The sequence below is a fragment of the Odocoileus virginianus genome, chromosome 3 (genome assembly GCF_023699985.2).
Source record: "Odocoileus virginianus isolate 20LAN1187 ecotype Illinois chromosome 3, Ovbor_1.2, whole genome shotgun sequence".
In the NCBI taxonomy this organism is placed as follows: domain Eukaryota; kingdom Metazoa; phylum Chordata; class Mammalia; order Artiodactyla; family Cervidae; genus Odocoileus; species Odocoileus virginianus.
In genome coordinates, this window is record NC_069676.1 from 3,524,161 (window position 1) to 3,544,453 (window position 20,293).

Sequence of the window (20,293 nt, forward strand, 5' to 3'; positions counted from 1 at the left end):
AAATACAAAACCAATATCCTCTGCCTTATGTGAAAGCAGACGACCATGACATGGACTGCAGGTTGTGAAATCCTGTGAAATGTTGTGGCCTGTAAGAGAGTAGTCAGAGGCTGCTCTCTCTTAGCTAAAGAACAGAGATGCTAAAGACAGAGGAGTGTGCACAGAGACTTTCTCCATGATTCTATCAGAATTGAGAGCAAATCATTGTTCAGGGAGTATTTCTTTCTTTCTTTTGTTTTTGCCTGTGGGATCTTAACCCCCCAAAAAGGGACTGAATCCAGGCCCTCGAACCCAGGCCCTTGGCAGTGAAAGTGCAGAGTCCTAACCACTGGACACCAGGGAATTCCCCAAGGAGTGATTTCTAAGATGACATTCAGTGAGTGCACTTCCCCGTCCCAGCCTTGGCCCCTCCCCTTCCCCCAACTGACCCGTCACCTCCAGGGGCACCAGGTCCTGCTCATCCTCGATGCCCCTCACCACCTGGCAGCGGTAGAGCCCGGAGTCGCTGGCCCTCAGTGGTCCCAGTAGCAACGTGGCGTTGGCCCGGTGCCGGGGGTAGGCGGGAAGTGACACACGTCCCTGCCAGCCCTTGGCGACTCGGACCACGTTGTCCTTGGCCACTAGGATGGGCAAGTCCTGCCGCTGGCCTGATGCAGTCCGCACCTTGGTCCACTTGATCCGTGGGGCTTCTCGAGCTGCACCTGGCCGTGGCCGCAGGCTAAAGAGACAGGGCAGGGCCACCAACTCTGCCAGCGCAGCCCGGACTGACCCAGACCCCACTTTTTGCATGTGGAGCCCCTTCTCAGCAGTGGCTGCAGCTGCGGTGGTGTGCTGTAGGCCTGGGGTGGAGAAGGTGGAGAGAGGGCCTGATTGAGAGGCAAGGACCAGCAGAGACTGCAGTTTTCTTCACTTTACAGACAGGGAGACTGAGGCCAGAGAGGTTAGGCTGCCTATACAACATCACAAGGCAGTACACAGATCTGTGATCTGCAGCCCAATCTGTGAGCAGAAGAGAGGCAACCGGGTTGAATCCTTTCATAGTTCTGCCTCCACTCAAAGTCCAGATCCTGGAGACCAGAGATTTGACTCTCAGTGTCACTGACGTGGCCATGGAAAAGTCAGTGTTCTCCTCTGAGCCATGGTTTCCCTAAAAGTTAAACGAGAGGCAACCATCGGAAGGGAAACGGTGTTTGTGGAGTACCTTCTATATACCAGGCACTTTATAAATAGCAATCAGCTCATTTGATTTTCATAACCATCTGCAGAGGTAGCCATCTCTCATCCTCTCCTGGGGGAGTCGAGGAAATTGAGGCTCACAGACATCATACTTGCTTAAGGCCACAGAGCAAATCAGGAGGCATTTCTAAAGTCTGGCCTTTTGACCACCACTGGGGGGGATGCCAGAGAGAGGCATATAGGGTTTTATTTCTATTGCTACATCCATGGCAGGCATCACTAATCAATCTTCATACTATTCTCTCTCCCTCTTCTTTTTTTTTTTTTCTCTTCCTCTCTTCAGCTCATCTCAGCAAAACAGTGAGAGGCGGAAACCTCTAGCCTCTGCTGGCAATGACTAAAAATAACCTCTCAGGTGTCTTGTTCGCTTTTGACTGTTCAAAGACTTTTTTCATCTATTTCCATTTTATTCTCCAGACCAAGCCAGAGAACCAGCAGGAGAAGACTCTCAAGTTAAAAGGCTGCCCCATCTTGTCAGTTTTCCAGACCCCAGCCTCTCCCACCTCACGAGCAAACTCACCCTGCTCCCCAGCCACAAAGAGAAGCATGTGCAGAGTCAGGAGGCCTGAGACCCAGACAAACAAGGCCCCCATCCTGGACCTGAAACAAGATGGAGAGGGAGTAAGGGGTGAGTACATCCTTTCTAGATAGTTGACATGAAAGGACCAATTCCTCCCTCTCTACAGATCTGAAAACGTGGGCTAGAGAGGCCATGCATCACTCAAGGTCACACAGTCAACAAGCAAGGGCAGATCCAGGATCCAAATCCAGGGCCAACTTCAGAACCCCAGCAAGTGAAGTCTGATGGTCAGAGCATTAGTGCTGGGGTGAATCAAACTGGGGTTGTCTCCCTGCCTGTTCCTTGCTGTGTGACCTTGAGCAAACAGCTTAGCTTCTCTGTGCCTCAGTTTCTTTGCAGGTCAGATGGGGTTAACATCAGGTAGTTGGAAGGAATAGATAAGTCAATAGTCAATACATACAAAATACTTAGCACTGCCTGGCATGAAGGGGTAAATTTCAGCTGTTACTATTATTGACTTTAACAGCCAAGATCAAAATCCCATTTTTCAAGTTGGCCTCCTAAATCAAACCGGGGGCTCCTAGAGGGCAACATCCAGTCTAGTCTGTCTGGGGTCCCCAGTTCTGGCAGCAGGCTGGCCTCCAAGCCAGCCTGTAATCTGGGTTTGCTGACTGACACGATTCTCAGCTTCAATTCCAGGATCTGGTTGTCGCCAAGATTCTATTCTTGGTTTCTGGGATTTCTGAAGGGCTGCCAAGTCCCAGCTGGAGGAAGGGGCCTCGCCCTTGCCCATCCCATCCTCCCTCTGAATTCACACTGACTGGTGTGGAGGCCTCCTAGATCCGCAGAGAAACTCCTGTTGTGGGTCCAGACTTCTCTAGAGGGTGTGGCACATGATCATAAAACGCACAAACACGGAGCACTACCTGTAAGCAAAGCCCGTTACACATACTGGGACACAGCGTGTCCTCCCAGACTTCACATTCTTCCAGAGACTAGAAACCCTGGGGTATGGCTCCTCCCTAAAGCCTCCCACTCCTCTGAAAGCCCCCTCCCGGTGTCCCCCTCCCCCACCCATGTGCCTCAGCAGGTGGGGACAGATGGGAAGTTAGAACATTACCTATAAAGCCAGCCCTTGCACCCTCTTCCTGATAAAAGAATAGCCCTGAGTAGGGGAGTGTGGATGAAGTCCGGAATAGGGTCCTGTGGGAGACCGCGGGGCCGGCCGGGTTTCAGCTCTCAGAGGCCCCGTAGGAAGGCAGGCCGGGGACCTGTCCGTGGTGCTGAACTTTGGGGCGGCAACACAGTGGCACTGCCCACTCCCCTTGCCTTCTTAGGCAGTGACTCGGGGTCCAGAGAGGGTGAGTGGTTTGCCTAGGACTGCACAGCAGGGCAGAGGTCAGCTCCTGGTATGGTGTCCCTAACTACCAACCTGTAAGCCTCAGCAGTTTCAACCTCCATCCCTGGCTGTCCTAATTTCTCCCTTTCAGAACCCTGAGCGGGGCAGGGTCCCCTGATAGCTCAAGTCCTGGATGGGTATTAAAGGGTGGGGTAGGACCCTGGACTGTGCCTGCTCCAGGAGAGCCTTGTGTGAATGCATGCTAAGTCACTTTAGTCCCGTCCGGTTCTTTGCAACCCCATGGACCGTAGCCCACCAGGCTCCTCTGTCCGTGGGATTCTCCAGGCAAGAACACTGGAGTGGGTTGCCATGCCCTGCTCCAGAGGATCTTCCTGACCTAGGGATCGAACCCGTGTCTCTTACGTCTCCTGCAATGGCAGGCGGGTTCTTTACCACTAATGCCCCCTGGGAAGCCTTAGGAGGGGGCAAGTACAGAGAACTCTCATGCACATGCACAACCACACACCCCTCACACACACACTTTGTACGATGAAGAGCTCACACTATATCCTCATGACTAGTTTCAAGGCCTGTCTCTACTCCCTACATGTTGCTTCATCACTCCGTGCCTCAGTTTCCCACTTGTAAAATGGGCTTCACCCAGCACAGACCTCAGAGTGTTACTGGGAGAATGGAATGAGCTGACTTGTGAAGCCTAAGAAATGTTCACTTTCACAACAGCTACTTGTACACAAAGGCTTGTGTACACACTCAAATATACAACAAGGTGACAGACACGGGTTCAGGTGCACACTCGTCCTGCCACACACACCTTCCCACACATACCCATCCCCTTCAACGGCACCCTCACACACCCACACCCTTTCTCTTAAAATGCCTCTTCCCCAGGGCCACCAGAGGTGAGCATTTACACAGCTGTCTGGGGCTTGTCCCCTTATTAATAATGCATGAGTCTCATACATATGCAAGTAGGGGCCTGTGGGGCTTTGGGGGAGGGGTGGCCAGGAAGAAAGAGAGAGATGTGTGTGTGTGTGTGCGCGCGCGCGCGTCTCCCCCTCCCTCACACTCACCTCCTGTCTCAGAAGGCACTGAGTGAGGGTGAGTTTGCCAGCAGGCGCTTTTTTGCGTGTTTGCGCCTGGTTGTGCATCGAGGCACTGTCCAGGCAAGGATGCGCTCTGTGGTATGGACCATGTATGAGGGTCCACAGTGGCAGTGTGTGCTGCGTGGGGCACGGGGGACCAAGTGTGGTCTCTGGGTGTGTGGGCACCAGTAATGCTTAGCAGAGGCTATGAGCACACACGCGTATGTGTTACTGGCCTTGGAGTCAGGGTGTATTTGTGTGCATGGGTTCAACGCTTGGAACTCCTTGGAGGAGAAAGGAAGCCAGGCTCAGTAAATCAGCCCTGGTTGCCGCTTGGAGACCCGAACCCCTGCCAATGTCTCCCCTGCCAATTAGCCCCCCAATTCTGCACACAGACCACATCTCACGCTCCCCCACCCAGGGTCCACACTGCCGATCACATGGAGGGGACCTGGCTGTACACACGGGACACATACACAGCCACACACTCTAGGCTCAGAGCCCTGGAGACTCACACTCACAGATTCACAGTGACATTAACAAAGAGAGACAATATGGGCACTTACAAGGCAGGCAGCATGTCTTCTGCACAAAGACACACACCCTCAGTCTCAGGCTCCCCATGGAAACCCCTCGATGAGGCCACTCTGTCAGACACAGTTCCTCACACACTCTCACACATGTAGCTGCCAGCCCCTGGCACAGACCAGACTGGATAAATTGTGGCTTTGGTGACTGGTGGGCACACATCATTTTGCAACCGGGAGATGTGGCCCCGGCACAAGTTTCCTGACAAAGACACAACCTTGGTCACATTAGACTCACAGAGGACACCATGAGCATCTACCTCCTCCCAGCATGGGGTAGACACACATACACACACACGCGCGCACACACACACACACACACAAGTCCCTGGCTCCTGGGGGACAGCTTCCATTTGGGAATGTCCCTAAGCCTGCGAGGCTGCTGGGGTTCTGGGGTCCCATGGTCTGCCCAGGCTTCCCTCCCTGCCCTTCCCCCACAACCCCCGCTGGGGCCCAGCGCCAACCCTCTCTTCAGCCTGGCTGTCTCCCATTAATGCTGCCGAGAGGAACAAAGCCCCGCACACAGGGATGGGGGTCGCTCCTGCCCAGGCTGGGCCCAGGGCCCCAGCCCCTTCCTTCCTAGTGTCTGTTCCCCCAAACCAATCCAGGACTTCCACATACGTCCATACGGACAGAGAGGACTGATGGGGCGAGGCAAGGGTCTGTGTCTAGTGGCGAGGACGTGGCCAGATGTGAAAGTATGCGGGGAGCTCCCCCTTGGCGACTGGGTGCTCTGATAGCTGCGGGTTTTAAGGGGCTCTCACCTAGTATTCACTTCAGATACACAGCGTGCTTCCCGAGAGAAGGGACAGCACCCCAACTCTAGGTCCCAGGAAACAACAGGAAGCACCATGGGATGGAGCGCCCCCAGAGCCTCCTGCCTAAGTCAAGATGTGGTAACAAGACCTGAGCCAAAAGGGCAGAGACACAGCAGGACACCCCTTCCCTATGGGGGTTCAGTCTTTGTACAGACCCCCTTCTATCGGGCTCAGGCTGGTCTGGGGAGCCCCCTCACCGCTGCAGTCCATCCTGGAATCCTGCATTCATCTGCAAACTGGGAATCCCCACTTAAAATCTTGGGGTGTCTCAGCTCAGACACGGGGTGCCCTGTTCCGGAGTCCCATGCTCAGTGGGTGCTGTTCCCCTCTTACCTCTAAACTTGGGGCGGCCCTTCTTTAGCCTTGGTTCCCGGTGCCTCCCCAGCTCCAAGACCCACCCCCAGCCCGGCCCCTCCCCATCGCAGGGTCGTCTCCACATTCTCTAGACAACCTCACCCCCAAATCCGAATCCCCCTGACATTCTCAAGCCCTCCGCTAGTTTGCGTTCCCTCCCGGGCTCGAGGCTTCCCTCCCCCTCTGAGCCACCACCCCATGCTAGGGGCTTCTCTCTGATCCCAGCCCCTCCTCCCCAGTCTCGAGCTGTGTGTGAATCCCGTAGGCTCTCCCTCAACGTAACCCCCTCCCCATGACCGGCCCCACCTGGCTCCTAGCGCCAATGCATCCCGGGGCGGTCGACCGGCACAAAGGACGCTAGCTGGGCTCAATCCGCGCCGCCGGGTCCACCCCTGCGCCCTGCGCTCTGCTCGCCCCAGCGCCGCCTCAGCGCTTATAAAGGGGCTGCGGGGCTGCTCTGCGCATGCGCCCCCGCCAGCCTGAAGCCTCCAACTGTGCGAGGGAGGGGGCTCCCTCTGCCTAAAATCCCCTCCCCACTCCTACGACCACTCACCCCACCCCAGAGACGACTGTGCCAGACTTCCTCCCATTCACAGTAAGTGTCCCCAGAAGTCCCATGGTGGGGCCTGCTCCATCTTACAGATGGGGAAACTGAGTCCCCAGGGAGATGAAGTCTCTCTCAAGGTCACGGCTAGGCCAAGGGCAGAGCTGGGATTCCAATCCTGGTCTGTCTAGCTCTCCAGGGCTCACACTTGAAACAGTTTTGGCTACAGTTACTGTTTTACACCAAGGTATAGAGAGGAAGCCAGACTCAGAGAGGAGAGGAAGCTCCTTAGGTCACACAGCTGGTAAGAGACTTGCAAAGTCAGAGCCCAGCTGTGTCACACCTAAGGCTGTTTCTGCCAGTGCCAGTCAGAACTATCATTCATCCATTCATTCTATCATCTAGTCAGCTTTTATGGAGTACCTGGGGTGGACCAGGTATTGTTGTTACAGAAATATTTTTGCTTTGATGGTGGGGGGATGTGCATGTCTTTGTTGGGAGATCCCAGATCTTAAAGAGTCTACAATGGAATATTATTCAGCCGTAAAAAGGAACGAAGTACTAATACGTGTTTCAACATAGATGAACTTTGAAAACAATATGCTGAGTGAGCGAAGCCAGACACACAAGGGTCCCCGTATGAGTCCCTTTATATGACATGTTCAGAATCGATAAATGCTGAGGCAGAGATCAGACTGTGATGACCAGGAGCTGGGGGAGGGGAATGACAGGGAGGGACTGCAAATGGGCACAGGGTTTCCTTTGGGCATGCTGGAAATATTCTAGAGCTAGACGGTGGTGATGGCTGCACAGTAATGTGGATGACTGCCACTTCGTGCACTTTCAAATGGTAAATTTTGTGTTCTGTGTATTTCCCCATAATGAAAAATGGAAACGAGAGGGGACAAAAATATAAAGAAATCAGCTCTCTCCCCAGCAAGCCTTTCTTCCCAGGGTCTTCGTTTCTCAGCACCAGAAGGGCTGCACTGGTTGAGTGTCCTGCATCCATGTATGTGTGCGGCTGTATCTCTGAGGGTGAGTTTCAGCAAGATTACCAAAAAGGGGGTGAGAATGAGTGAAGGATGAGGGAAGACCCCAAGGGAGCAAGTTTGCCCTGGAAGGTCTGTGTCAGCCTGCTGTCCTGGGGTGGGCTAGTGGTGGCCGCAGGCACCAAAGTGACACACAGGGGAACTTCTCATCGCAGAAGACGGATGGCGGTCAGGGATCACACTAATGGGAGTGTCTGCAGGTGGCAGGCAGCAGGGACAGGAGTCTGGGTGACACGTGTGGGAGCCGCAGTTTGGCCCACATGAGTCCAGAGTTCAAAACCTCTTTCTGAGGAGTTCCATGGTGGTCTAGTGGTTAGAATTCGGTACTTTCACTACCATGGCCAAGGTTCAGTCCCTGGTCAGGAAACTGAGATCCCACAGGCTTCAAAGCATGGCCAAAAAAAAAAAAAAAAAAAAAATCCTCTCTGAAATCCCTAACAGTGTAACTCTGGACCAGCCATTTCATTTTTCTGTGTTTCAGTTTCCCTGACAAAAACGGGGATCATTAAAAGTAAACCGCCTTACAGGGTTACTGGTAGAATGAAATGGGAAGTAAACACACAAGCTGGGAGCTGCTATCAAGCTGCTGCCCATTTTCCAGCCAAGAAAACTGAGGCTCAGGGAGATAGGACCACCTGCCTGAGGTTGCCGAGTATGGATAGGGGCCAAGCGGGAGCCCTGATGTTGAAGCTGAAGAGCCAATCCTTTGGCCACCTGATGCGAAGAGCCGACTCATTGGAAAAGACCCTGATGCTGGAAAGACTGAGGACAGGAGAAGGGGGTAACCCAGGATGAGATGGTTGGATGGCATCATCGACTCAATGGACATGAGTTTGAGTAAACCCAAGGAGATAGTGAAGGACAGGGAAGCTTGCATGCTGCAGTCTATGGGGTCACAAAGAGTTGGACACGACTGCGCTTCTGAACAAGTGGGAGACCAGGTCTGCGGCTTCCGAACCAAGCGAATCCCCACCGTGAACCCCCCCAATTGTTCCCTCCCCGCTCCTCCCCACTCCCTGGCTCCCCTCACTGGTGCCAGGGCTGAGCTTAGAGGGACTGGCCTGGGGCCTGGGAGCAGGCTGTTGCTGGGGGCTTGAATGAGGCAACCTTGCCTGGGAATCTGCTGGGCTCAAAGAGCTATTTATAGGCCTGCACTGGGAATGGGCCAACGGCCTCCCACCCTCAGCCCTGCGTGCCCTCTCTGTCTCCCCCACACTGGGTCTTAGGCCAGGGACTGCTGTGAGTCGGGGGCGGGAACAGGGGAGGAGGCTGGTTGCCCAGAGAATGAGCTAGGAGGCAGGACTCTCCAGGAGAGCTAGGCATCAGGAACAGACACTGTCCCCTGAAATGCCTCTCACACACCAAAGGTGACATAGCGACAGGGCACGTGCAAGCATATTCACACCTGTCACATACAACATCACTACCAACCACTGATACGAAGTCATATCCCAGACATACAGTGACAGCCGGCCACACCTGATCAGGCCACATATAAGTCAACAGGCCACGCACATGTCATATCCACGGTACAACCAAACTAGCAACTCTGAGCCCAGCTGCACCTAGCGCCTTCACACTCAAACACAACTGTTGCTGTGCATACCCATGGAAACTTAGCCTTCCTGGCAGCCACAAACAGCTCACATCTGCCCCGTGTTGTTTACAGCCAAGCATGATTATGGCCATGGGCATACCTACAGACAGTCAGCGCCCAGCCACGACCACTTGACACCAAGTCGCTGACACGGGGACAGGCCCCCAGAGTGTACTCACAGTACACTCACTCATATTCACCGCCCAGCACACTCAGTTGTGGCCCAAGGTGTTCCCTGGCCACCCCCTCTCCTGCCTACTGTCATCTCCACTTACCCAGGTTCCCAAGGTTACCTCCTGCCAGGACCAACAAGTCCTGGCAGAAACAAGTGAGCATCCTTTTACCCTGAGCTGGGCCCTGCAGTACCCATGCAGGCCCCGGTGGATAAATCAGACCCAGGTCTGCCCCTCAGAGGGCTGCCAACCCCAGAGGATTCCATCACCCTCACTCCAGACTCTCCAGGCTGTGGCTTTGGGGCAATCATTACACTTATGCCCCAGGGGGAAACTGAAGCTCAAAGCAACCTGAGGGCTTTTCCCTGCCCTACTCCAGGGTGACAAACTTATGGGAAGTGGGACCTGTTTTCTGCCTTGAGGGTGGCTGCCTCCCCAGAATCCTTGCTGACCCATACTTGCTGTGTGATTTCAGCAAATCCATGACCCTCTCTGAGCCTCCATTTCCTCTCCTGAAAAATGCTGAACTCAGCTCAACTCTAGAGTGAGACTGAAGTTTGCATCCCAGTTCCCCTGGGTGACCTTACATAAATGACTTCTTTGCCTCAGTTTCCCTCAGCCAACCAGAGTTACAGCTCCTGGCTCTTCTAAACTTCCCTCTGCCCCACCCCCTGGGGTGAGGAAGGAGGGAGTGATTAGTCTCTTCTCACTAAGGCAAATGAATGGACCACTTTTGGCTGCCCTGCTGGGAGCTTAGAGCTGCTAATTCCCTGGAGAAACAGGAGGTTCTTTCATGCCCAGGCGCCGGTGGGGTGAGGAGGCGGGAAGAGGGTACGAAGCTGGCTTCATCCCAGTGGGCATGGTGGCTCCATGCCAAGACCAGGAGTGGTAAGGGGGCTTTGGGGCTGTGCATATCCTCCCTGGGGAACCTTGGCTGCTGAGTGGCTGAGCGGCTGTATCCTTAGCTGTAAAATGGGAGTGACAAGGACCAGCACAGCAGATTTAACCATCTAGTGGATGGAGACAGACGTGGCTTCAAGTTAAACACGGAGTAGGTGCTCAACAAATGTCAACCACTGTTGTTACATGTCAGCCTGAAGAGTCCACTGAATTCTCTAGTAGTCCTGTAAATAGAATTCTCTTAATTTCACAGATAAGGAAACTGGCTCAGAGAGCTCAACGTATTTGTCCAAGATCACACAGCCAATGAGTGAATGGCCTAACCAAGATTTGAACCTGATCTGGACTCTCCAGAGTCCATACTCTTCCTAAATTCCTCTAGAAGTAGGGAGGTGTTTTTTGATACCAGCCCCCCCTCCCCCCCGCCCCCTCGCCCCATACTGGCCCTGGCCCTCAGACTAGCAGAGCCAGGTCTGGATGGCACGAGGTCATGACTGAATGCAGGAAGTCCTGGCCAGCAGGGGCTGATGGGGTGGCCCTTCCGCTGATGTCCCAGTTTCCCAGCCAGCCCCCACTCCTGCTGTGGACTTGGTCAGACACTAGTAGGATGCCAGGAGGACCATTCCCCTAGCCCTTGAAGAAAGGGGCTGGATCCCAGACCATTCAGTTAAAGCCAGGAACTGCAGCCTCTTGCCAGTGGCTGCTCTGTCCAGAAGTCTCCATTCACACGGATTGGATGGTGTACCGCCTTTCTCAAACACCTTTCTTGACTGCTTTAGGCCCAGCAGGATCTGGACTTACATATTTTATTCAAATTCATGGTCTTTTATTCAACCAGGCCTTTGCTTATACTGTTCACTCTGCCTTCCCATCCACCTCCCCATTCCAATTTTTCTCACCTTGGTGAATTCTTGCCCACTCAATAAGGTACAGGCACACTATCCCCTCTCCCAGGAAGCCCTCCCGCAGGTAGACCCTCTACTTCCCCAGCCTCATCTCTCCCTCTGGCTCAGCTCTGGTCCCGTGGGCCTGGGATTGTATGTTTCTAGTTCTTTCTTCCCCAGATTGGGAGATCTTCAGATATGGGGCTGGAACTGAGACCTCTCAGCACAGGGCTGGGCAGTAGGGAGTGGCAGGAGTTGTTTACTGAATCAGTGAACCAAAACTTTAGCCATGTATCTGAGGCTTTGTATAATCCAGTTTGGCAAACTCCTCTTCATCCTTCAAAACCCACCTCACATTACCCCTCCTCCAAGAATCCTGTCACAGGCAGCATTTAGGACGAAGACAGATTTGGAAGCCAGGACTCCTGTGTCCCAGTGGTGACACACGAGGCTGATAAAGACGCCCAGTACTCGCACCATCATGGCTTCTTCCTCAACTCTTCCTTCGGCTTCTGGGAAGCAGTGAAAAGTGCAGGGATTCCCAGGTTTGTGGGCTTCCCTGCTGGCTCAGTGGTGAAGAATCCTGCTTGCAATGCAGGAGACATGGAAGATGTGAGTTCGATTCCTGGGTTGGGAAGATCCCCTGGAGAAAGAAATGGCAACCAACTCCAGTATTCTTGCCTGGGAAATCCCATGGACAGAAGAGCCTGGAGGGGGTCGCAAAAGGGTCAGACATGACTTCCCTGGTGGTTCAGACAGTAAAGAATCCTTTTTTTTTTTTTTTTTTAAAGAATCCTTCCGCAGTTAGGGAATGAACTTGGCAGACTTCATTCTACTGGTGGGAAGACATCATTTTAAGAAGTCTCTCGCACTCTAAAACTAGTGCTTTATACCCGCAGGTACCAAAGGACAGCCCCCGCACCCCACAGTAGGCACTCACTTGCTTTAGATACCTGCATTTTCCCTCCAGATCCGAGGGACTTGCTTGTAGAAATCCATGGCCCTCTTGTTTTCCACCGAAGTAGGAAATGCCACGGCCTGTCTCCTTGCAGGGCTGGCCTTGGGGAAGTCCTAGGGAAGGAAGGCGCCTCCTCTAGCAAGCATCTCCAGCTTCAGCTTGTTGTTGTTTAGTTATTGTGCTCTGCTCTTAGTCACTCAGTCATGTCCGACTCTTTGCCGCCATGGACTCTGTCCATGGGATTCTCCAGGCAAGAACACTGGAGTGGGTTGCCATGCCCTTTTCCAGTGCATCTTCCCAACCCAGGGATCGAACCCAGGTCTCCCTCATTGCAAGCGGATTCTTTACCATCTGAGCCACCAGGGGAGTCGTGTCTGACTCTTTTGCGACCCCCTGGACTGTACCCCTCCAGGCTCTTCTGCCCCTGGGATTTCCCAGGCAAGAATACGGAGTTGGTTGTCATTTCTTTCTCTAGGGGATCTTCCCAACCCAGGAAACAAACTCACGTCTCCCACGTCTCCTGCATTGCAAGCAGGATTCCTCGCCACTGAGCCAGCAGGGAAGCCCGCAATCACTGGATCAGGGCCCTTTAAGAGGCAGGCACTGAGGGGCGGGGTAAATTAAACCACGCCCCGGGCGCAAGGGCCGGGCGCGCCTGCGCGGCTTTCACGCGGTTCCGGGTCTTGCTTTTGGTTCCGAAAGCAGTTTGAGAGAAACTGAGGCTCCGAGAAGGGGCGACCGCTCCCTAAACCGATAGGAAACCTATTTACCTTCCTTGCACCCACTGTGAAAGGCCTGGCCTGGGGTCGTTAGCAGAGTCTCCGAAACTCCAGGTTTTTCCAGCAAGGGGTTGGTTGGTCAAGGCGACATTTAGGCCTGGAGAGACCGGGCAGTGACGGATCTTGTGCCGCGCTATAGGTGAGGACGCGTAGATTCTGAGGCGTGAAACAGGGCCGCCGTGTGAATCCAGGGACCTGGATTCGACCCGGACTGAGCCCAGCCTGAGTCCTGCGAGGCTTTGTGGAACCGAGATGACCCACTCTTTGGTTTGTCCAGAGACAGTGAGCAGGTGAGAGCCCCGGGCAGGGGTGGGGTGTGAACGGGGGCGGGCAGTGGCGGACGAGGCCCTAGGCCTGGGATCTAGTCCTAAGGGGCAGACGGAAATGAGGGAACCGGTGGTGAGGGAGGGGTGAGCCAGGTAGTAGGCGAGCCCCGCCGCGGTGCTCAGCACCTCTCCACGCTGCGACTCCGTTTAGGGTGAGTTCGGTGCTGAATCGGAACACTAGGCAGTTTGGCAAGAAGCACCTCTTCGACCAGGACGAGGAGACGTGTTGGAACTCGGACCAGGTGAGGCACCCTCTCCTGGACTCCACCCCTAGTATGATTCAGAATCGGGGCGGGGAGTCTGAGGGATTCCCCGTTGGTCCAGTGGTTGAGAGACTGTGATTTCACTGCCGAGCGTGCGGGCTCAATCCCTGACTTTGGAACTAAGACCCTACAAGCTGTGCTGCACCACCAAAACAAATCATTAGGGGTCTAGTGTCCCCTGAGAACCTGGGGGCTCCCCAGCTGGATAGATTGGCCAGGAAGGGAACCTGTGCTCACACTGTGCTCCCCACCCCTCATGGACTGTCAGTGAGAGGGACAGGCATAGCATGGCTGAGTATGAAGTGCTCACGGGCCTTCCTTTTCTGTCTGCTTCCAGGGTCCCTCCCAGTGGGTAACACTGGAGTTTCCCCAGTGCATCTGTGTCTCCCAGCTGCAGATCCAGTTCCAGGGGGGCTTCTCCAGTCGCCAGGGCCGCCTGGAAGGTACTTGAAAACCCTGGAAAGTGGGGGACTAGAGAGGGCTCGCTGCCTCACTGCTTCTTTCCCTGCTGCAGGTTCTCTGGGGAGTGAGGCTCTTAGCAAGATTGTGGATTTTTACCCTGAGGACAACAACTCACTTCAGATATCCTGCTTCAGCTGCTGGGTGGGGTAATCTGCGCCTCTGAAAGCTGTGGGCCCTGGCAGGTGACCTTGGGCAAGTGGCCTCTAGGTCTCCACTGGTTCACCTGTAAAATGGGCTCATGACAGTCTGTTCTGTGCGAGAGCTTCTGAGGGGCCAACAGTCTGCTGGGTCACCCAGCATGGTGGATGTATCTGAGCTGGGGCTGGCGGGTGGGAAAAGATAAAGAAATCTGTTTCCCTTGACTGTTCTGCTTACACCTTCCCAGTGCCACCTGCTGAGGTGGACCGGCTGAAGGTGACGTTTGAGGACACCACTGATTTCTTTGGCCGAGTGGTCATCTATCACCTACGTGTGCTAGGGAAGAAGAAGGTGTGAGGCTGCTGAGTGGCTGCCTCCTCCAAGAAGCACAGCAAAGTCCTTCAAGTTCTGCACAGAAGGTTTATTGGTTCCTCTTGGAAAGGGCCCCCTCCCACCGTCTGTCCAGGAGCTGCCTTTGAAGCCGGTTCTGGGTTCCCCCAGCTCTGGGTCAACCATTTTGTTCCCTGAGTGTCTTGAGTCCTTGGTGGGCGGTGTTTACTCGGGGTCGGCGGGCACCAGGTTGCTCTGGAAGAGTTTAAGGATGTGGTTCTCGATCACCTGTTGCACTGGAAACAGAACAGGTGAGAGGTGGGCCATGAACTGAACAGTGGCTGCAAAGATACAGGCCAACCTGTACCTTCCCCTCAGGGTGTGAGCAGGGGCCTCAGCCCTGGGGCCTGGATGGAGGACCCATTTCCTCCTCAAGTAGATCAGATCCTTGCCAGAGAACAGCTGGGAAGACAGGCCCCTACCCTAGGAACCTCAATTTCCCCGAAGTTTGTAAAAATGCATTTTTGGAGGTTTTTCAGTTATAAAAATATTCCTTACCCAACAAAATTGGCAAACTGGAACTTTCTCAAATGGACTGAAACTCCATCAAGGAAGGATGGAATGGGATATTTCCCATGCACCACCCCCCATGACCCCAGGGTTTAGTTCTGTTAGGATCTCCCCATTTTCTGAAGTAGGGAGTCAAACTGGGGTCTGTTTCCAGCCCCTGTTCACGTCCACTTCCTGCCATGGAGGGGGCTGGTCTCCATGGCCATGCGCACTGTGGCCCTCCTGGTATCCTGGCCCCGCTGGGGCCTCCTTTGGATCTCTCAGTGCCTGCATGTCCCTCCATTACAGCCCCTGTCACTGATACACATTGGCCTCCTGCCCCAGTACACGGGGAGCCCCGAGAGCTGGGACTAGTACATGCCCAGGCCAAGTATACACCAGCACCTGATGTTTGCTGACATGAACACTTTCGCTGCTAGCATCTGACATCCAAAAGGGATGTCCCATGCACCCTGCTGTGGATTACCCCACCTCCAGCACCCTGACACTGCCTCCAAGTGTCTCAGGCCAACCTTTCCGATATCCCAAGGCCACGGCGAGGTCCATCGGGGTGTAGCCGGAGTCTGCCTCAGTGGTGAGATCAGCTCCTCGGGCTGCAAAGCAGAACAGGTGCTGCAGAGGAGGCTGGGCTGGGGACCAGGAGCCTGGGTGGGGTGCGGAGGTGCAGGGACTACCCACCACACAGCCACAGGTCTGCTGGTAGCTGTGTGGCCCTGGACAAGAGCCTGACCTCTGATCAATGTGGCCACTGGAATCTCCACCTCCAGGGTCTCTGAGATATGCAGAGTGTGTGTGCTCAACCCAGTCAGCCAGACCCCTGTGCTGTTCCTGCCACCTCCTGTCCCCACCTCAATCCTCCAGGAGAAAGCTCTTACCCATCCTAAGAGCAGTTCAGGCAGAGCTCAGACCCTTCCCTGGCTGTCAGGATTCCTGCAGGGCCAGCCTCTACTCCACTCACCCAGCAAGGCCTCCACACACTTCACATGGTTCCCACGCACAGCGTACAGCAGTGGCGTTCCTCCATTCTGTCAGACAATTGACACCATCTCTTCCAGATTCTCATGAACCCCCACACCTTCCAATTTAATGTGGCTCCTCCTCCTGTTGGTCACTTGGCCCACCTAACTTATTCTCTGGATCTCAGTTTAAATACTGCTTCTTCCAGGAAGCCCACCCTGACTTCCCCTGGCTCTACAGGCGGCCTCAGCTCTGTCTACTATATCTGAGCTGTTTATGTGTCAGCTAAACCCCTCAAAAAAACAAAAACAAAACTAGTAGCTCTATGAGGCTTGGGGATGGGTCTCAGCACCCCAAAGAGACTTGGTACCCTGTGAGGTGCCCAGGGCCAGTGGGTGGCGCCTCACCCAGTCATAGATGTTGATGTCCACATCACGTTCCAGCAGAAGCCCCACGATGTCCGTGTAGCCACCAGTGCTGGCCAGTGACAGGGCACTCTCCCGCTCCTTGGCCAGGATGTGGGGGTCAGCACCCTGGGAAAACCAGAGGGGGCAGTGACAGAGCCAGGGCAGAGGGAGGGTGGGGGCAGCCTCTGCAATCCTGGGGCCCCCATGTTAGCGCCATCTTACAGACACGGCCCAGCAGACTCAGCTGAAACCGCTGCCCGCCCTCCAGTCCTCAGGAAGCCCCCAGCTGGGCTGGGACGCACCCACTCGAGCAAGAAGCGGACAGTCTCGATCTCTCCAAAGGCGGAGGCCCAGATGAGGGGGGTGAAGCCGCGCTCGTCCGGCTTGTTGATGAGGTTGTCGCCTGGCAGGAGGGGGGTGGTACCACTGGGATGTACCCCTGCCCACTCCCCAAGGCTGCGGAACTGGGGGTGGGGTGGGTGGCTGGGGTCAGGTGTGGGGCAGGGAGGCATACATGTGGATGACTCGTGTGGACATGCACAGGCACACGTACAGACACAAGCACACACATGGAGGCTCAGGTCATGTCAGCAGCCACACACACACACACCAGCGGGTGAAGTCACACTGGCACACGCGTGTGGGCACACACCTTTCCTCAGATGCTCCTTCAGTTGGCTCAGCTCCCCTTGCGCTGCGAGCTGGTGGATGGACAGGGCTGGGGGCCAAAGAGAGGCAGAGTCCACACCTGTCCCATCTCTGCTCCAGTACTCCGTTCAGTCCCCATCCAAAGTCGCTCCTCCCAGCCCCTGCCACCCGCCGCTTCTCTCCCCTGGGGACCAGGGGCCCACTCACAGTCCAGGGTGGCTGGCAGGGCCGAGACTTCATTGCCCCGCTGCCGGTTGGTGAGGGTCGTTGAGTGCTTCAGGGAGCTGCCTGCTGGGAGAGAGAGAAAGGGCCTCAGTTTCCCCTCAGTATGTCTTGGGTTTTAAGGCCAGACCCTGGGGGCTTGGCGGAGAAGGCAATGGTGACCCACTCCAGTACTCTTGCCTGGAAAATCCCATGGACGGAGGGCCTGGTAGGCTGCAGCCCATGGGGTCGCTGAGTTGGACACGACTGAGTGACTTCACTTTCATTTTTCACTTTCATGCACTGGAGAAGGAAATGGCAACCCACTCCAGTGCTCTTGCCTGGAGAATCCCAGGGATGGGGGAGCCTGGTGGGCTGCCGTCTATGGGGTTGCGCAGAGTCAGACACGACTGAAGCGACTCAGCAGCAGCAGCTGGGGGCTTGGAACTACCAGAGGCAGTGCCTGGCTCCACTGTCCACTCACTCCACCCTCTCAGATGCCCAGGGTGTATATTTCTCCTCCATCCTGACAAGGTTCTGCACAAAGTTTCTGCCCTCAAGAGCACATGGATAAGCCAGGGAGTCAGACAGAAACAGAAATAGAATGAAAGCTTAAGCTGAAATATGGGCTCAGGAGAAATGAAAAGCAGGTGGAAGAGGGGCAGAAAGAAGGAAGGGCAGGGGGTGAGTCCCTTTCAGAGAAAGTGGTCAGAGAGGGCCACTCTAAAGAGGCCCAACTGTGAGCTTGGCCAGTTGAAGAAACCTGGGGAGAGGTGCAGGAAGAGCATTTCACACAGGGAACAGCAGGAGCAAAGGCCCCGGGGGGATCGTGTCACACTCTCAAAAGATTCCCGTCAAAAGAAATCCTTGGGTGCTCAATAAGTCAGACATAGAATTATCATCTGACCTAGCATGGTACTCCCCAAAGAGTTGAAAGTCACATGTTCAGACAAAAATTGAACATGAACATACATGTTCACAGCAGCGTTATTCACTCACTAATAGAGGAACAACCCAAATGTCCATCAAGGGGTGAATGAATAAAGTAAATATGGTCCTTCCATACTATGGAAGATTAAAAAAAAAAAAAGGAAGATTATTCAGCTATAAAAGGGATGAAGTACTGACACACATTACAATCAGGTGAACCTTAAAAACATGCCGAGTGAAAGGAGTCAAACAGAAAAGGCTACATGTTATATGAACCCATTTATAGGAAATGTCCACAACAGGCAAGTCCATAGGCACAGAAAGCAGATTTTGGTTGCCAGGGGCTGGAAGAAGTGGATGGGGAGCGACTGCTAATACCTCTGGGGTTTTCCTTTTGGGGTGATGGAAGTGTTCTAGAACTACAAAGATGTCGAAGTGACACACCACGGTCACTTACTGCCACTGAATTGTAAGCAATTCCAGTTAAAATGGCTAATTTTATGTTATGTGCATTTTACCACAATTTAAAAAAAAGAAAACAATCCAAAAGCAATCCCTCACAGGGTGGAGAGGGAAGACACATTCAAGGTGACGGGACACAAAGACAGAAGTCTCGGGCCTGACATGTCACCGATCTTGCATCCCAGAAGCAGGAGTCCAGGGGAAGTATCCTACCTTGAGGTGAGGAGCTGCCAGCATCTGGCTCAGGATTCCCAGGCTCCGGGGTACAGGGGAAGAGACTGAGGACCACAGTGTCTGAGCCGTCAGGGGACTCGTCCCTGGGGTCTTCGGGGTCCCCAAATTCTGGGGTTGAAGGCTGCTGGATCAGGCTGAGATCCTCGGCAGGCTGGGTGTGCTCCATGGGGAAAGCTGGTGGAAGGGCCAAACAGGGAGAGATGGCAATAATTATCAACAATTCATTAAGCAGGCACTGACTACATACCTGGCCTTACATAGTAAGGGTGGGTAAACTCAGACTCAGCCAGAAAATTAAAACCAGAGTCGTTTTATTGGACTTCTTGGACCCACTCCTCCCCACCACCAGATCACACACAACAGGCATTGCTTAAAAGCCCTGGCTCTGGGGTCGGCTGTCTGAATCCCTCCACTTATACGCTGTGAAAGCTTGGGCATCTGACTTAATTTCTCTAAGCCTCAGTTTCCTCATTAAAAAAATGGGGAAATGAGGCCTAAAAAAATTATGTCTGTAAATATCTGAGCAGGAGGACTGATACCCGGGCAGACCTTAATAAATATCTGCTGTTGTTTTTTGGGGGGAGGGGGAAAATCGCTAGAATGAGCGAGGGCTCAACAAAGATGTGATTGGCTGCATCCCACCCGCCCTTCCCAAGCCAATCCATCAGGTCCACTCACCTCCAGCTAGCCTCCTCTGCCACCCGACGCCGCGAGTCAGGGTACCCCCAAACTTGGGGGCGCAACTCACAAACTTTTCTCTTCCAATTGATGCAAGGGGCAGCAAGATGGAGCCTGTACTGTCTGCGCCTTGCCTGCTTCTGCTGGGACGAGAGCAACTTGATACGCGACCGCTACCCCCACCCCGAGTTCCCCCACTGCGCCTGCGCACCCCCTCCCCCGGCAAAAGTGCGGAAAGGCTGGAGCAGTAGGAGCGATTTCGGGCCCTTTAAGGCTTGGGGGAGGGCCGTGGCTTCCGCCAGGGCAAGAATTATGCAATTGCGCCTGCGCGTTCCCGTCCCCGCCGCCCCGGAGGGAGCCTGGTAGGGTCGGGAGGGATGGGCGGGGCCTCAGAGGACTCTCCCGAGCTCGCGGCCCTCGTCCGCCCTCACCCCTGACTCCGCCCACACGTTTTTCCTGACGCAGCCAATCGGTTCCGCCTTCGGACAGACGGGCTGGGCTTTCTTTAGTAGTGGGGCGCGAGGGGCTCCACCAGTGCTGCCCCCTTCCGTAACAGTATCTCCTATGCAGGCGTAGGGGCTCAAGGGCCTCTGCAGGGATTTGGTGGCAGCAGTGGGGTACAAGTGCATGGAGTATTTCCCCATTATGTCTGCCTCTGGAAAAGAGGTTCGGTAAAGGTGGGCACCCATGCCCCTTCTCCGACTGAGCGTCCCTCCTGGAGCTTCAAGGGGTCTCCGGCCCCTCTTCACTCACCTCCCGATTGCCTCTTTCCCCAGACTCTCACTCACGGCCCTTCTGTCTGGGTTGACTAAGAATCTAGAAGGGAAGACCAATTAGTACCGGAAC

General features: G+C 54.5%; 3 protein-coding genes across 8 annotated transcripts in view; 1 reads left to right on the forward strand and 2 right to left on the reverse strand.

The window, feature by feature from the left end:
* Window positions 1–1,833, reverse strand: part of NCAN (neurocan) — a 24,752-nt gene extending 22,919 nt beyond the window's left edge. Inside the window, exons 1-2 of the mRNA XM_020884539.2 lie at window positions 1,757–1,833; window positions 429–839 (exon numbers count right to left, since the gene is read on the reverse strand). Of these exons, the coding sequence (XP_020740198.2) occupies window positions 429–839; window positions 1,757–1,829 (484 nt within the window). The 5' untranslated portion in view covers window positions 1,830–1,833. The remainder of the gene's footprint in view (window positions 1–428; window positions 840–1,756) is intronic.
* Window positions 1,786–14,927, forward strand: NR2C2AP (nuclear receptor 2C2 associated protein). Of its 3 annotated transcripts, none has more exons than XM_020884550.2 (6): window positions 1,786–1,864; window positions 12,981–13,131; window positions 13,319–13,409; window positions 13,768–13,873; window positions 13,945–14,012; window positions 14,268–14,927. In XM_020884550.2, the coding sequence occupies exons 2-6, from the start codon at window positions 13,094–13,096 to the stop codon at window positions 14,385–14,387; spliced, it is 423 nt and encodes a 140-aa protein (XP_020740209.2). In that variant the 5' UTR covers window positions 1,786–1,864; window positions 12,981–13,093; the 3' UTR covers window positions 14,388–14,927. The 3 variants fall into 3 exon arrangements, with proteins under 3 accessions (XP_020740209.2, XP_020740208.2, XP_070317383.1); XM_020884549.2 differs by lacking the exon at window positions 1,786–1,864 and adding an exon at window positions 12,712–12,895; XM_070461282.1 differs by lacking the exon at window positions 1,786–1,864 and having other exon boundaries at window positions 12,712–13,131.
* On the reverse strand, window positions 14,431–20,290 carry RFXANK (regulatory factor X associated ankyrin containing protein). Of its 4 annotated transcripts, none has more exons than XM_020884542.2 (10): window positions 20,201–20,290; window positions 19,448–19,587; window positions 18,749–18,943; window positions 17,150–17,233; window positions 16,947–17,012; window positions 16,597–16,697; window positions 16,295–16,420; window positions 15,889–15,955; window positions 15,443–15,523; window positions 14,431–14,656 (listed from the first exon to the last, which is right to left on the reverse strand). In XM_020884542.2, the coding sequence occupies exons 3-10, from the start codon at window positions 18,933–18,935 to the stop codon at window positions 14,586–14,588; spliced, it is 783 nt and encodes a 260-aa protein (XP_020740201.1). In that variant the 5' UTR covers window positions 18,936–18,943; window positions 19,448–19,587; window positions 20,201–20,290; the 3' UTR covers window positions 14,431–14,585. The 4 variants fall into 4 exon arrangements, with proteins under 4 accessions (XP_020740201.1, XP_020740202.1, XP_020740203.1 ...); XM_020884543.2 differs by lacking the exon at window positions 20,201–20,290 and adding an exon at window positions 19,879–19,967; XM_020884544.2 differs by lacking the exon at window positions 20,201–20,290 and having other exon boundaries at window positions 17,150–17,230; window positions 19,448–19,669.
* Between the last annotated feature and the right edge of the window lie 3 nt (window positions 20,291–20,293).

Bases quoted from the DNA above. Each gene is read 5' to 3' on its own strand.
- NR2C2AP (XM_020884550.2), top strand. From the start codon at position 13,094: ATGACCCACTCTTTGGTTTGTCCAGAGACAGTGAGCAG. The intron at 13,132-13,318 runs GTGAGAGCCCCG...GACTCCGTTTAG, and splicing joins TGTCCAGAGACAGTGAGCAG to GGTGAGTTCGGTGCTGAATC. The intron at 13,874-13,944 runs GTACTTGAAAAC...TCCCTGCTGCAG, and splicing joins TCGCCAGGGCCGCCTGGAAG to GTTCTCTGGGGAGTGAGGCT.
- RFXANK (XM_020884542.2), bottom strand. From the start codon at position 18,935: ATGGAGCACACCCAGCCTGCCGAGGATCTCAGCCTGATCCAGCAGCCT. The intron at 17,013-17,149 runs GTGAGTGGGCCC...TTTGGCCCCCAG, and splicing joins CCTGCCAGCCACCCTGGACT to CCCTGTCCATCCACCAGCTC. The intron at 14,657-15,442 runs GTTGGCCTGAGA...TTCTGTTTCCAG, and splicing joins GGCCTTGGGATATCGGAAAG to TGCAACAGGTGATCGAGAAC.